We start from the raw sequence: 17,107 nt of genomic DNA, 5'->3' as shown, positions 1-17,107 counted from the left end.
AACCCCAACCCCAACCCCAACCCCAACCCCAATTATTTGTTTGTTTGGCCAGGTTTGGCAGACTTTTTTTCATTTTGAGTTGCAAAAATTAAATTTAAATTTTTCGTAAAAATCTGATTTAGCAAAAAGGATTTAAATGAAGTAATTTGAGATTAAATGTGAAGATACCGATTTAAGGATTTAGAAATTAATCATAAATTTACTAATTTTTAAATAATTAGTTTTTTCAGAATATTATAATTGAAATTTTACAGATTAAAATTAGTTAAAAAAATAAAGTAAATTCTGAAAGCAAAAATGAGTTTTCAAAATCAAGAAATTCACGATGACTTGAATGAAATGTAAAAGCTAACTGAAGCATAGGAAGAACAATTCAAGCAACAAAATGACAATGACTATGATTAAGTAGGAACAAGTGGTTATTAAGAAATAATCAAAAGATCAAGAGAAAATTCGATAGATTCAGCCCGTTCGCGCTCAAGATCAATCAATGAAAGAAAGAGAAATTATAACAGATAGCAAAATAGCAACGAAGAAGAGAGTCCAAGTAATATAAATCAAAATAGCAGGCCTGTTGCTTAGAGAAGCAATCATTTCTTTGAGTAAAATGATGAATAGAATGAATAAAATTTAGGAGAAAATGATTTGAATAGTAACAACACAACTGGAGTTGATTTTAGTAAAATGAATTTCAACTAAAGTTTGTAATAACTTTAAGAGATGGTCAATAAAGTAGAAGTACCTGTGATTAAGTTAGATAACTAATCAGGATATCGTCACGCTAGGTATAATTTCATAGATTAATAAATTTACTAAATAACCACGGTATTTTCCTTCCTGATTAATAAAAGCAGCTTTAATAACATAGCTCTGCTTTAATTGCATTAAGTAATGCTATTTTGCAGAAACATGTTGTTTTAAAGAGCATACTTTTGAAGCTGAAAGAAGAAAAAAAACTAAATAAATAACTTCGCCATAATATCAAAAGCAAACAAGCAAGAAAAAAAAACAAACAAACAAACAAACCTAATTTTCTTCCCCACTCTTTTTCAAATTTTTTCTCTTTACCATTTTTGTAGCAATAAAAAAATCATCTTATTTTCTGTTTCTTTGATTTTTTATCATTGACCACCCCTCACAAATAATTTACAAAAAACTTTCTAATCCCCCTCCTTTCAATATTTTGCTTTGTATTATAAAGCAAAATCTATTTATCTATCTATCTAATCTTATCTCTCATTCATTCATTTATTCAATCTTTCTTCATTGATTCTTATTTTTTTTCTTTCTAATTTACCATGAATACATACTTATATTATATGTATATAATATTTTATAATCATATTATAATTAGCACCATACTTTATCATCAATAGCAATTATTAAAAAATAAATCTTAATTTCTTTTCCTTCTTTTTCAATCAAATAAAGAATTTAAAATTATTTTTTTCCCCCTCTTTTCTTCAATCTTTTTTTATTTATGACTGACCAAAAATTAATTTTAAAAACTATATGCTACCTGTTTTTTCAAATATCTTCTTTTTCATTCTTTTTAATAGAAAAAGTCAACAAAAGAGAATTACATGATATTATACATTTATGAATCATCAAATATTTTGTAGTATTTACTGCTTTCTCTCTTCTTTCTTCTTTTATTTTTTGCTTCTGCTCTAAATATTCATTCATTCATTTATTATTATTCTTCATATGTTATTTAATTTTACTTAAAATTGTTCATTTAAAATCATTTTAGTAGAAAAAGTATCTCTCCTTTACGTACCATTTAATTTTTTTAAAATTAGAAAGAAAACAAATAAACAAACATTCATATAAATAAACTAACTATTTACAGGATTGATTTAGGGTTGAAACAAATAAAAATAAACAAATAATAATGTATTATAAGTTGAGGGAAAGATCCGTATCACCTTCAAAGATATTTAAATAAAAAAAATCTTCTCATACAGTTTTAATATGATTCGATATCAATAGCTTTTTAATATTGCTATTTCGTGATATTTTTGAATTTAAATCAGGAAAATATGCCGCTAATTTTAATATTTTTGAAATTTCATGAATTAATTAATTTAATTATAGACGTCTTTATATTGGTAACATTCCTGAAACTATTAATTAAGAATATCTAAGTGAATGGCTTTATCGTTCTCTTGAAGCAGCTGGAGGTCTTTAGCCTTCTTTGCCCTCAGAAAATCCAGTAAAAAATTTTATTAATAAATATTTCTAAAATTAAAAATATTATTTTTAACTTTATAAAAGATAGTAAAATGTGAAATTGATCCTAAAGGAAGGTTTGCATTTACTGAGTTAAGGTCAATTGAAGAAACCACTGCTTTGCTTCAATTAGATGGAATTATTTTGGTAATAAAATAAACAATAAAACATTTTATAATTTTAATTAATTAATTAATTAAAAAATTAGTGGCACAGATAATTAAGAATAAGAAGACCTACTGAATATGAAAAGTTCCCTAAGGTTCAAGGACAATTTGAAGCTAATGTAATTAATTAATTTCAATTATTTTAATTATTTAATTTTACTTATTTAAAATAGATTCCCAAATTGAATTTCGATCTTTTCAAAACTGTTGGAATAGTAATTATTCCTACTATTGTTGATGATGGTCCTAACAAGATATTCTTGGCTAACTTGCCCACTAAGATGGATGAGTTAATGATTTTAGATGAATTAAAACTTAGAGATATGGGGTAATAATTTACTTTTGATTATATATTTTAAAACTTGTTAATTCATATTTTTTTGATTAAAACAGTGAAATTAAAGCATTCCATTTAGTTAAAGATAATCAAACTAACTAAAGTAAGGGATATGCCTTTTTTGAATTCAAAGATCCTTCTCTTACTGATAATTGTATAGAGACATTACATGGTATGCAATATGCTGGTAGAACTCTTACATGCAAGAGATCTTAAATAGGAGGCTTAGGCAATAAATAAATGTCAACAGGAAACAATAAATAAAACAATAATAGAAATAGCAATCAGTAAAATAACTTAGGTGGTAATAATAACATGCAAAGATAGAGTTTCTCTTCAGAAAATATTGATTCTATATAGGGATAAAACTAATAAGGTATCAATGAAGGCAGTGGATTCTTTCCCAATTACTAATCAAACACACAAGGTGGTGGAAATAACTAAAACAAGGGTATGAACTAAAATTATCAAAATAATGGCAATAATCATAACAACAATAATAAAAGAGGAAGAAACTTTGGAAATTAAAATAACTCAAATAACAATTACTACAATAATAATGGGGCAGGAATGAATAATGGTAATAACAATAATAATGGAAACAATAGAAGATTCTAAAATAACAACAATATGAATCACAATTAGTAAGGTTAGTTTACAAACGGAGGAAATAAATTCAATAAAGGGCATGGTAACAACAACGGAATGAGTAACAAGAAGTAAAATTAATGGAACGGTTAGCAAAATAATTAAATCCCAAGCTAAGATAATTAAACTGGTATCTCCTCTGATGGATATTATGAAGGAAGTAGTAGCTAAATTGGCTAATAATATGATGTTAGCTAAATGTACAACTATCAATAATCATAACAAGGATCTCATTATATGATGCAAGACTAATCTAATCCTTATTAATGAAATAAAAATTCCAACAATTTTAAAAGCTAATATTTAATTATTTTTAATTTTAAATTTACAAGAATTCTTGTATTTCCTTTTACATAAAAATTAATTATGTTTGTATGTTTGTACAGACTTTAAATAAGTAATAAATTAATTTTTATATTTCTTATTTAATTCATATCTCAAAGTATAATAAAAAATCTAAGTTTTAAAATTTAATAAAATTTTCAGAAAAATTTTGAAAATCATTGAATTTTTCAGAAAAAGCATCTTAAAAAAATTAATAAATAATTTTTTAATTGTCCAATTTTATTTTCTTACAGTCTCAGATGGCCTCTCTACTCCTCCTCCTTAGCTTAATCTATTCGATAATTAATATTGGTCCAAATATTTGCAGCTTTGCTTAACTTGCTATTTTAATTCTAAGCTTGAATCAAAGCACTTAATTCTTTAATTAAATATTTTTTATTAGTTAAAATTTAAAAAAATTAAAATTCAATAATAAAATGATAGGAAGGAAATTAATTTTTATTAAAATTTCACAAATCTATCAGTTGACTTCTAGTTTCTGATTTAAAAAATATTATTATATCATTTATTATTTATTTGTTTTAATTTTAAAAAATCCTAATTTACCTTTTCTAAAATAAATAAAATCATAATAAATATTCTATCAATATAATTATTTAATTCCAGATACCTTAATTCCTCTTTAATTAAGGCCATTTTAGAAAATTTTTGGAAATTAAGGCCATTTTTTTTCATAAAAATTTGGGGGGTGGAGTGGTCTTAATTAATGAGGAATTATGGTATCTTAAATTTTTTTCATTCAAACTAATAATTTAACATTTAAAATTACCTAAATAAAATAAAATATTTTTTTTTGGATATTTATTAAAAAATTATTAGTTAAAAATTTGATAACATAAAATGTTACTTAAAATTTAGCTAAATTAATTGAAAAAAGGATTTTATTGGTTTAAAAAATAAATATCATATTTGGATAATAAATTAAATTTTTTTAATAAATATTAATATATCTTGCAAAATGTAATTTTATTTTATTTATATGTACAATTCAATTTAGTAAAAGTAAGATAGAAGTATAAATTATTAAATCTAGTATTGAGCTATGCGTTGTTTTACTAACAAACGTAAAAGTTGGAGCTTAAACAATATCTTCTTAAACATTTTTATCTGTTTCTGATTTGATATAAATTAAAATACCACCTACTCCTGTGTAAACATCTGAGTTTTATAGTAAATTTCTGTATTGGCTTTCATATTAATTTAAATTTCGATTTTTTGGTGTATTCAAGACTTCAACTTTACCCTATAATGCCTATTCGCATTCAAGGTTATCTGTAAATAAATTAGTTCCTTTGCATTTTTTATTTCCTTTTTCATCTTAACTTTTCACTTGAGGATTTAAAAAATTAGATTTAATTATAGTATTAATTTAACTAATGCAACTATCATTATTTTTAATATAATAGCTATTAAATTCTTTAAGTATGTTATCTAAATTATCTGAAGTAAATATTTTAGATAAACAATCTATTGCATTACTAGAATCTCTTTCAAATGCATTTACAGAATCTATAGAAATCTTAAGTTTATTATCTTTATAATAGTCTTATATCTTATCTGAACCTGAGCAAATTGAACACAATATACCTCTGTTAAATGCTGATAAAGCTTTTCCAAACTTTACTTTGCATTACTTTTTTGCAGTTCTTAATATCTAGAAATTTTTAAGTTACTAATTAGCTAAAATTTATTCTAATGTTGTCTATACTATGTTTTGTTAGCTGCATTAACTTGAAATTAAATTAATATATGATTAAACTAATTTTTAGAAAGCATCTTTTGACTTTTAGATATGGTTCACTTTTTTCACAGCTAAAGAATCAATAAACCTTGAGATTTAAAGGTTGCAACAAGTTTTCTATCCAGAGTATACTGAGCATACTCCTAATTTAGCAGCTTGTAAAGTAGTAGGACTTGCATTTTCATATTAATCAAAGAAAGTAGCTGACTGTTAATTCAAAGAATCATCTTCTTTAACTGATTATTAAATAAGTTGTTTAATTTAAGAATAAAGAGGATGATTTGCACAACTAAAACTATCAGCAAAAGATGTCTAAATTAAAATTTAAAATGATAAGATTATTAGTTATATTTTGAGAAGAGTTTGCATTTTTGTGAGTTTTTATGAGTTATATTTATTGTAAATTGATTATTTTATAAGAATTAAGCCTTATCTACATTTTAAAAAGTACTTTGTTCATCTACTACAAAATTGAAGACTTTTTCAATTCAAAATAAATTATATCAGAATTTATTGTTCGAAAAGTAAATTCAAAAGCAAAAATTTAAATTAAACTTATAATAATTACAAAAAGAAAACAATGATTATATTTTAATTGATATTTATAGACTTGTGATATCACCATTGACCAATTAAATTTTTTATTCTACCTATTTTTGTATAATCTTTTACACTTAAAGCTTAATTTAAATTAATCTTTAAATTTAAATTTATATCGCAAAAGTAAAAATCAAGATTATAGATGCCACTAAATTTTAGATCAAATTAGAAATAAATTTCATAATTCAATTATTTATTTACTTAATATTTATAAATCATCTATTTAGTCCATTTTTTTAATCAAGAATTCAAAATTTATCTTAAAAAAGCTATATTTAATATGATGAAATTGTTGTTATGATATAGACAAATTAAAGAAGGGTTTATCGAATATATTCTTTATTTTTCTTTTGTGATTTATATTTGAAATTAGATTTAAAATAAAAATGGTAGATAAAACTTTATTTTTTAGCTAAATTTATGAATTCTATCAATTCAGATAATTATAAAAGTTCTCTTCAATTTAGTTACCTATAGCTACTATTTGATAAATCTTCTCGTGTAGGAAATAATTATTCAAAAATAGCAATACAAAATATAATAGCTGATATGATTTATTAAATTATTAATTTGTAAATGATTATATTGTATATCGAATATAGTTTGAAAAGGGGTAAGGTAGGTATATATGATTTTTCAATACTACATATATCATTGTTAGAATTTTTAATCTTTATATAAAAAATAGGTAAAAAAACGAATTATATTTAATTATTTGATATGAATTAAGATATGAAATAAAAAAAACTAAAATTTGTTGAATTTGATATCATAAATAAGAAGTTGAGCATTAAAATATTTGAGTTATAAAAAAATAAAATGATTTTGAAAAGGTGTTAATTTTTTGTTATAAATATAAATAGCATATCATCTTTAAGCTTTCTCTTTCACTTTTTCAAGCTCATTCACAAAATTAGATCAAAAACAAAATTATAGATTGAATTAAGATCTTCTTTTTCTATAGTTTTTGGTGAAATAAGAAACTCTTACAAACTTTTCATTTTCTAATTTATCTATTTTTGAAAAAAATAATACATTTATTTTTTATGTAATTTTTTGGAAGGAAACTATCTTTTGTAAATTTTCTAAAACCCATCTTGTATAACAAAAAATTTTTTCACTAACTCCCCTTCTTTAAAAAAGGAATACTAAATACTTATTCATATTATATTAGTTAATAATAAATATAGAAAGTGTGTTATTTTTGTTTTATATTATAAAAAATTTTGAGTGTAATTTTTAAGAAGAAGAAAATTTAATAATATTTGTTTTTATTCACAATTAAAAAGGAAATGAATAGTTTCTTTAAAGATCATCCACAATAAATAAGCAAATGGTCTATTCTAGTATTACCTTTGTACATTTTAGATATTTTAAATGTTCTATTTGCAGTTAAATGCTATTAGGTAAATGAAGTATCTTATCCTATTGCTTTCTTTATAGTATTCTGTATTGATAAATTAATAATCATTTTTGTATCTACTTGCTGCAATACTGGAGATTGTTCAAAAATTGTGTTTTTAATGTTAGATATTTTAAATTTAGGATGGGTTTATCCTATTTTTTACAATTAAATCAGTCAACATTAATTGCTAGCTTTAATGATTAGGTTTATTGTTTCTAGAGGAGGATTTTAAAATATAATTTAACTCATTTTTTTCTTTGGTTTAAGTTATTTGGAGAATACTTCTATCTCTATTTATTTTAGATACTTAGGGTATACACTGTTTATAATGTATATATCAATAAGTGCTATATGGATATCACTAATGTCTATTTATTAAATAAGAATAGCCTATTATTAAAAGATATTCATTAAAAGCATTAATATATTAACCTATCATTTAACAATTGCTTCTTTTTTGTATTTAGTTGACTCATTTGGATGTAAACTAATCTACTATAATTTTATCATCCTAATTATTTAAAATATATACATTCTAAGAGAACGCTATAAATTATAAAATTATTTCTTCTAGCCATTACCATTGGTGATAAACCTTTTTTACAACATTCCAGTCTAACATACATCTTCTAAATATTTATATATGTAGATTTAAATAGCTAATTTTTTAAGCCAAATAAGTAGATTTTTGCTTTTTTAGATTTTTATTGGTGATGAAATTTTAGAAGATATTCTATGCAATACCTTAACATACAGAGGTATCTTTTAAGTGAATAACATCATAGTTTTATTGCTGAATTCAATATATTTTGTAATATATTTGTTTTTAATAGTTCAATAAGGTTTAACTTAAAAAATTATTTTGTTAAATCGAAATGAAACCTTTGGAGGCGTGAATAAAAAATTGCTAGGATTCTACTTTGTATTTATTAAAAAAATAGAAATAATTGTTGATTAAAGGGATTAGTAAATAGATTATATGCCAAATTAAAATAACATCTGCGAAGATTAGAATTGCTCAGAGTTCTATGAAATGCACAAAACAATTTCAAATATAGAATAAACAAAAAAAATTGATATTATTTTTACTGACAAATATTACATATATTGTAATTACCACTTTGAGTAGCTGCTAAAAAGTTAAGAAAACATTAGTTATACATTACTAAAATATTATAAAAGCTTTAGGAATAACTCAATCAATATTCCTGAGATAATTATAAAAAGAATATTTAAAGGTTTCTTATAAAATTAAACAAATAATTATCTTATAGATATCTTAAAATATGAAGAAAAATAATTGTTAAAAACGCTTATTTCAGAAATTTTATCCTAAATAGCTTTTAGCAGATATTTTGAGATCTACACTAACAACTATATGCCATAGATAAAATACGATTTATTAGCAAGATGATAAAATTACAAATGAAATTGTCATATTATCGATAATAAAATTATTAATAAATAATAAAATATATCAGTGATGGGTTTTAAAAAATTTATCTTTTTCCATTGCTTAAAATAAACTATAAATTCATAAAATCAAATTTAAAATAAAAATTTCATTTTTTATCAAAAACATTTAGAAATTCTTTCTATATATAATAAACAATATTTTTTAATATAATTATCAGAATTTTAAAAAAATTTTAAACTCTATCATAGCATTTTATGAATAAAATTAACAAAATTAATTATTTGATAATTTGTTTTCATTTTTGATTTACAAATAAATAAATAAATAAATAAATTGATTTAGATTTGAATTCAAATCGAATTAGTTTATTTTATTTTTTTCAATCTTAATCAAAACAAACAAATTTTATTTTGGATTTCGCAATATTATCCAAATAAATTTATTAAAAGAGAAAAATTAATCTTTTATCATGATTGGAAATTATAAATTTAAGTTATTAAACATTGGAGATATTAATTCAGCTTTATTTTAGAAGAAATATATTTTTATTTTTTGTTTACCATAGATTTCAATTTTGATAAAATTAATTAATTTTATATCATAAAAAAATTTGAAAGGAAATATTTTTAACATATAAAGTAGAAGAAAAAAAAACAGCTTTTAAAATAAATAAGGAAATGGATAAATAAAATAAAAAAGATTAAAATAATGATTTATTGACAATAAACTAACTTTTTTAGTAAGAATAAAGTTCAAACTCAAACTAAATAAACTCATCTATCTTCATGATTTCTGATGTAACACTGAATAGAAAAGTAAAAAGCTAAATTCTTAGAAAAAAATGTTAAAGCAAGTTATTCTAAATGGATATGTGCCAAGCTATTAACTAAAAAGATATAAATGAAAAAGTTAAAATATAAAAAAATCTCACATAAAGTTATGAATTTTAATTACAAAATATACAAAATGAAATTGATTAGTACAATTTCTAAGAGTATGAAAAGTATAAATAAATTGACCAAGGAGTAATGTAAATTACTAAAAAATGGGATCCAGCTATTTTTGATAAATTGATAAGCAATCAAACTTAAAGTGATGCTTTTAAAAGACATAAATATAAAATATTTTAAAAATTAATGGAAAAATAGTTCTATTTATGTCAGATTCTTGTTTCAAATGCTAAAGAAGACTTAATTCTTGGATTTGAAAATGATAAATACTAAAATTTTGATGAATTTGTTTTTATAATAATTTATAATCCTATTTAATCAGAAATTGATTAAAAAATTTAAATAATTTAAAGTCTAGAATATGAATTTAACCATGTTTAAATTGATGAGGAAAATATTTAAATTCTAGTTATTTAAAAAGGAACGTTTTTTTAAATTTAAAAGAATATTAAATTGCTTGTATAATTCAAATAAAACATCTTACAAATAGAGGAGGGTTGTGAAATAAATTCAACAAATTACTAAGAATGCGATATCTGCCAAGATTAGAAAACATGTATAAGTTATAGGTGCTTCAAAAACGTAAAATCTCGTATTCTATCTTTTCTGTTAAATAAAAAATACTTTTATTGTGAATATTAAAATAAACAAATTGACGGATTGATATTTTAACTAAATTTAGAAGAATTTATTTAAGAATATATCAATTTTCTTTACGAAGCTTTTTTTGGTTTCTTAAAAGACATTTAAATAGTTGAATAAACTACTAGCAAATAGAAGTTAATAGATTTAAGAGAAAGCAATTTTAAATAAAAACAGATTTCTAAAAATGATATTTATTAAGCTTAAACATGTAATATTTAACTAGTTAATGATTATCAATTCAAGGACTACTTAGTTCGAAATTATTTAGATTAAAATTCATTAAATATAACAATAACTTATAACAAAAGGTAATGGTAAGCAAATATATTTAATGATATTAATGCAAATCAAACAAGTGAGACATTTTAAAAGTAATAAAAAGAAATAATTTATATTCTTAAAAATAAAAAGTATTTCTTATGTAAATCTTTCATAAAAAACAGAATTGAAGATATTTTCATTGGATATTAAGAAGAAGGATAGGATAAATACCAAGATTATGTTTTTGTTATTATGTTTAATCCTACTCATTCAGAATTATAAAAGTATTTCATAATAATGCAAAAATTTAATGATGAAATGAATTATTTTAATTTAAATGGATTCACATACATCTTAATTTTATAAAAAGATGTTTTTCTCCAAATTTACAATAATTTTGATTATTTAGCTTAGACTAAAATTGAATGGAATAAAAATTATTTTGAGTAAGTTAATAAAGATAAAATTAACTAACTAAGTTGTAATAAATGTGAAAGATGCAAATAAAAATAAGAATGTAAAGATTTTTATTTTTTTAGACAATTTTAAGTATAAAAAAGTGAAATACTTGATCGCTTAATAGCGAAAAATTATTTCTTATGCGAATATTTAAGTAAAGGAGGCGAAGGACTTATATTCCATGGATATAGATAATCCATCTAAGGAAAATTAGACTTAGTTTTCAAAATATTATTTGAGTATGATGATGAAGATCAAATATAAATTATGAAACTTTTAGAAATTTATATAGTCAAATTTGTTGAGTTTATCAAAATTAATAAAAATGTTCATGTCTTAATTTTAGAAAAATGCCAATTTAGTTTGTAATATGAGTTGTTCCATTAACTTAAAACTAAAAAAGATTTTCCATTAGAGAAGCTATTAAAAATGATTTTTAACTTACTAGATGGGTTGATATAATTTAGAATTTATAATATTTTACATCTTGATATTAAACCTACAAATATCCTTTTTACAAATTCTGGTAAATATGTTTATACTGATTTTGGAATGTCTTCACTTAAAAAAAACAATTAGCAAATTAGCATTAAAGGACTCACAAAATCTTATGCCTCACCTGAATAGCTAAATAATGATCTAAATATTGATTATTAGAGCGATATTTATTCCTTAGGAAAGACTTTTGAAATTATTTTGAAAGTTTTTTAGTAAGTTTAATAATAAAATTATTTAGAAATTATTTCTTAATTCATAAGAATTGTTGATGAAAAAATGATTTTAGAAAAACCAACATAAAGATCAAACTGTCATCAAATATTAAATGAGTTTTTTTAATATATTTTAAAATAAAATTAATGTTAATCTTTCTTAAAATAATACTTAGATGAAATGAAAGAAATTTTAAAATTATATCCTTATGATAAAAATAAAGAAATCCCTTATTTTTTAGAAATTTCTCTTTTTTACAATTTAAATATTTTAGCTATTTAGAAGGAATTTATAAAAAAAGATAATTAAATTGATATTTAAAAAATGAAATAAGATATTGCAGTATCATTGGCTGATGTTGGTAAATGCTATTAAAATATTGGTGTAAATTAAAAAGCCTTAGAATATTAATTAAAATCCCTCTAAATGAGAAAATAAATATTCAAAGAAAACCACCTTGAAATTTCAGTATCTTTGAAAGATGTTGGAGTTTGTTATCAAAATCTTGGTCTTTACAAATAAGCCTTAAGATATTTACTAGAATCTCTTTAAATGCTAAAATTAAAATTTAAATATAATTATCCATCAATTTCTTCAGCTCTCAATGATATTGGGCTTTGCTATCAAAATCTTGGTGATATCTAAAAAGCCTAATAGTATTAACTAAAATCACTTTAAAAAAGTAAATAAATACTCAAAGAAAATCATCCTGATTCTGCAATCTATCTTAGTAATATTGGATTATACTATTAAAATATTGGCTTTTACCAAAAAGCCTTAGAATATTTACAAGAATCTCTGTAAATGACAAAATAAATTTACAAAGAAAATCATCCATAAATTGCATAATAATTGAACAATGTTGCTAGTTGCTATTTTAATTTTGATAATTACTAAAAGGCCTTAGAATATTTTTAACAATCTCTTTTAATGACAAAATAAATTTTTAAAGAAAATCACCCATTAATTGCATTATATCTAAATAATATTGGCAGTAGTTACTTAAATCTTAATGAAATTGAAAAAGCCTTAGGATACTTATTCGAATCTCTTAAAATATACTAATAAATATACAAAGAAAAACACCCTGGTATTGCTAGTTGTTTGAATAATATTGGTATTTGCTATCAAATTTTATGTGATTATAAAAAGGCCATAGAATATTTTTAACAATCTCTTTTAATGACAAAATAAATATTTAAAGAAAATCACCCATTAATTGCATTATATCTAAATAATATTGGCAGTAGTTACTTAAATCTTAATGAAAGTGAAAAAGCCTTAGGATACTTATTGGAATCTCTTAAATTATACTAATAAATATACAAAGAAAAACACCCAGGTATTGCTAGTTGTTTGAATAATATTGGTATTTGCTATCAAACTCTGTATGATTATAAAAACGCCTTAGAATATTCGTTGGAATCTCTAAAAATCTGGAAGTAAATATTTAATAAAGATCATCCTAATATTCCTTCATCACTGATTAATGTTGGTCTTTGCTTTTATAATTTTGGTGACAACTCTAAGGCTTTAGATTATTTATTGGAATCTCTTTAAATGACAAAATAACTTGACAAAGAAAATCACCCTTATATTACTAAATCACTTGATAAAGTTGGCTTATGTTATAAAAACCTTGGTGATTACAAAAAGGTCTTAGAATTTAAATTGGAATCCTTTTAGATAAGAAGATAAATGTTTAAATAAAATTATCTTATTATTGCTTAATCTCTAAATAATATTGGATTATGCTACCTTAATCTTGGTGAAAACAAAATAGCCTTAGAATATTTATTGGAATCTATTTAAATCACAAAATAAATATAAAACTAAAATCATTGATTAATTTTAGTATCTCTAACTGAGAAAATGTTAGTTATACATTACTATAATATTATAAAAGCTTTAGTAATAACTCAATCAATATTTCTGAGATAATTATAAAAACATAATTAAAGGTTTCTTATAAAATTAAACAAATAATTATCTAAAAGATTTCTTATAATAAGATGAAAAATAATTGTTAAAAATACTTACTTCAGAATTTTTTTCCTAAATGGCTTTTGCAGATATTTTGAGATCTACACTTACAACTATATGCCTTAGATAAAATATGATTAATTTACAAGATGATAAAAATAGCAAGAAATTATAAATTATATTGACAAATTATCAATAAAATTAAAAAATAAAATATATTAAGAAAGATTAAATATTTTTTGTTTTTTAATTTAAGATAAAAAATGTAAAATTTTAATTTTATTAACTTATAAAGGTCTACCTATTTATTCTTAATTTCAACAATTCTGAATAATTTATTTTTTTTAAATATTTTAGATGTTCATTAATTATGAACAGGGTAGGTATATTGGTAACTTATTTTTGAATTTATGGAGTATTTATCAATTGTAAATTTTTAAAACCAGTCTTATATAATGAAAAAAATTTTCCCTAACTCCCCTTCTGAAAAAAATAAATGCTAAATACTTAGTCATATAATATTAGTAAAATAATAAATATAGAAAGTTTTGTTTTCTTGTTTAATATTTAATATTTTTGAGTTTAAGCTTTAGGAGAGGAAGAAGAAAATTAAATATTATTTGTTTTAATTCTCAATTAAATAGGAAGGAAATGATTCTTTTTAAAGACTAACCACAATAAATAAACAAATAGTCTATTCTAGTATTGCCTTTGTACATTTTAGATATTTTAAATTTACTTTTTGCAGTTAAATGCTATTAGGCTAATTAAATATCATATCCTATTGCTTTCTTGATAGTATTCTTTATTGATAAATTAATAATCATTTTTGTATCTATTTGCTGCAATAATGGAGATCGTTCAAAAATTGTGTTTTTACTGTTAGATATTTTAAATTTAGGATGGATTTATCCTATTTTTTACAATTACATCAGTTAACATTAAGTTATGGCTTTAATCATAAGGTTTATTGTTTCTAGAGGAGGACTTTAAAATATAATTTAGCTCATTTTTTTCTTTGGCTTAGGTTATTTGGAGAATACTTCTATCTCTATTTATTATAGATACTTAGGATATTCACTATTTATAATCTATATTTCAATAAGTGCAATTTGGATATCTCTTATGTCTATATAGAGAACTAGTGTAGCCTAATATTAAAAGATATTTATAAAGAGCATTAATGTATTAACTTATCATTTAACAATCACTTCTTTTTTGTATTTAGTAGACTCATTTGGATTTAAACTAATCTACTATAATTTTATCATCCTAATTATTTAAAATATATACATTCTAAGAGAACGCTATAAATTATAAACATATTACGATAAACCAATTACATTCTTGACAAACCTTTTGTACAACAATCCAGTCTAACTCACAAGTTCTAAATATGTGTATAGGTAGATTTACATGGCTAATTTTTTAAGCCAAATAAGTAGATTTTTGCTTTTTATGATTTTTATTGGGAATAAAAATAATACCTTAACCTACAGAGGTATCCATTAAGTGAATAACATTATAGTTTTATTGCTAAATTCAATATATTTTATAATATATTTTTTTTTAATAGTTCAATAAGTTTTAACTTATAAAATGATTTTGTTAAATCGAAACGAAACTTTTGGAGGTGTGAATAAAAAATTGCTAGGATTCTATTTTGGATTTATTAAAAAAATAGAAATAGTTGTTGATATAATTGGTTAGTAAATACATCTTTATCCAAATTAAAATGGCATCTGTGAAGACTAGAATTGCTCAGAGTACTATGAAATATACAAAACAATTTCAAAAAAAGAATAAAGACAAAAAGTTGATATTATTTTTACTGGAGATTATTACATCTAATGTAATTACCACTTTGAATAGCTACTAAAAAGTTAAGAAAATATTAGTTATACATTACTATAATATTATGAGAGATTTAGTAAGAACTCAATCAATATTTCTGAAATAATTATTCTAAGAATATTTAAAGGTTTCTTATAAAATTAAACAAATAGCTATCTTATAGATATATTAAAATAAGATGAAAAATAATTGTTAAAAACGCTTATTTCAGAAATTTTATCCTAAGTAGCATTTAATAGATATTTTGAGATCTACACTTAAAACTATATGCCTTAGATAAAATACGATTTATTAACAAGATGATAAAAATTGCAAAAAATTACAAATTAAATTGATATATTATAAATAATAAAAATATTAATTAAAAAATAAAATATATTATGAAAAATTAAATATTTATTTTATATTCTATATAAAATGTATAAATTTTAATTTTATAAATTTGTAAAGGTCTTCTAACTTTTAATTTCAACAATTTATAAATAATTTATTTTTTTAATACTTTAGATCTTCATTAACTATGAGCAGAGTCTATTGGTACCTTATTTTAGAAATTATTCCTAAAAAATAATAAAAATTTTCAGATTTAAAAATATCTGTAATACTATAAATATTTGATATTATATTATTTAAACTATGTGATATTATCAAATTTAGCGAATAACTTTTAAGAAGAGGAAGAAGAAAAAAAGAAGAAATTGAAATATTATTTATACATTCAACTCACAATTATAAATAAAATGATTGACTATTTTGAAGAAGAATCACTATAAAAAATATCTAAATGGTATTCTATACCATTTTTGCTTATGTATATTTTAGATATCTTAAATTTACTTTTTGCAGTTAATTGCTATTAGGAAAATGAAATAAGTTATCCTATTACTTATTTCATATTATTCTGCTTAGATAAATTGATAATGATTTTTGCATCTATTTACTAAGGTAGACATTGCCTTAAAATTGTGTTTTTACTATTAGATATTTTAAATTTAGGATGGATTTATCCTATTTTTTACAATAAAATTAGTAGTTCTTAATTTGAAATAATAGAAGTGAGGTTTATTTTTTTTAGAGGAGTATTTTAAAATATAATTTAGTTCATTTTTTTGTTTGGCTTAGGTTATATTGAATATACTTCTATCTCTATTTCTTATCGATACTTAGGATATATACTATTTATAATTTAAATATCAATAAGTGCAGCATGGATATCTTATATAACTTCTTCTCATAAGTATTATGGCAAAAACTACATGATTACTGTTAAAGTAATTACTATCTTGACTTATCATTTAACTTTTGCTCCTTTTTTGTATTTAGTCGACTCATATGAATATGGATATAAATTA

At 21.5% G+C, this 17,107-nt stretch overlaps 5 protein-coding genes across 5 annotated transcripts; 4 read left to right on the top strand and 1 right to left on the bottom strand. All coding sequences in view use genetic code 6, as the record gives it.

The window, feature by feature from the left end:
* Positions 1-220: 220 nt before the first annotated feature.
* On the top strand, positions 221-3,791 carry TTHERM_00484731 (splicing factor u2af large subunit; the record flags this gene model as incomplete). The annotated part of the gene is made up of 6 exons (XM_001470782.2): positions 221-785; positions 2,098-2,215; positions 2,278-2,379; positions 2,441-2,518; positions 2,573-2,727; positions 2,793-3,791. Coding segments are annotated over 6 exons (1,878 nt in total), but the record flags the coding sequence as incomplete, so codon positions are not given.
* Positions 3,792-4,977: 1,186 nt separating this feature from the next.
* TTHERM_000484730 (transmembrane protein, putative) lies at positions 4,978-5,826 on the top strand (the record flags this gene model as incomplete). Its single annotated transcript, XM_012797963.1, has 1 exon — positions 4,978-5,826. One exon carries the CDS (start codon positions 4,978-4,980, stop codon positions 5,824-5,826), a length of 849 nt encoding a protein of 282 aa, XP_012653417.1.
* Positions 5,827-8,254: 2,428 nt separating this feature from the next.
* On the bottom strand, positions 8,255-8,638 carry TTHERM_000484729 (hypothetical protein; the record flags this gene model as incomplete). The annotated part of the gene is made up of 1 exon (XM_012797962.1): positions 8,255-8,638. The coding sequence occupies one exon, from the start codon at positions 8,636-8,638 to the stop codon at positions 8,255-8,257; it is 384 nt and encodes a 127-aa protein (XP_012653416.1).
* A 931-nt stretch (positions 8,639-9,569) lies between these two features.
* TTHERM_00484720 (tetratricopeptide repeat protein) lies at positions 9,570-13,763 on the top strand (the record flags this gene model as incomplete). Its single annotated transcript, XM_001017485.2, has 4 exons — positions 9,570-9,922; positions 10,796-10,858; positions 10,931-11,032; positions 11,288-13,763. 4 exons carry the CDS (start codon positions 9,570-9,572, stop codon positions 13,761-13,763), a joined length of 2,994 nt encoding a protein of 997 aa, XP_001017485.2.
* A 1,040-nt stretch (positions 13,764-14,803) lies between these two features.
* On the top strand, positions 14,804-16,058 carry TTHERM_000483741 (transmembrane protein, putative; the record flags this gene model as incomplete). Its single annotated transcript, XM_012797961.1, has 2 exons — positions 14,804-15,413; positions 15,478-16,058. 2 exons carry the CDS (start codon positions 14,804-14,806, stop codon positions 16,056-16,058), a joined length of 1,191 nt encoding a protein of 396 aa, XP_012653415.1.
* Positions 16,059-17,107: the final 1,049 nt, after the last annotated feature.

Source organism: Tetrahymena thermophila (genome assembly GCF_000189635.1).
Source record: "Tetrahymena thermophila SB210 genomic scaffold scf_8254611, whole genome shotgun sequence".
NCBI lineage: Eukaryota > Ciliophora > Oligohymenophorea > Hymenostomatida > Tetrahymenidae > Tetrahymena > Tetrahymena thermophila.
The sequence above is the reverse complement of the archived record's forward strand: the minus strand, read 5'-3'. Positions and strand labels throughout refer to the sequence as shown.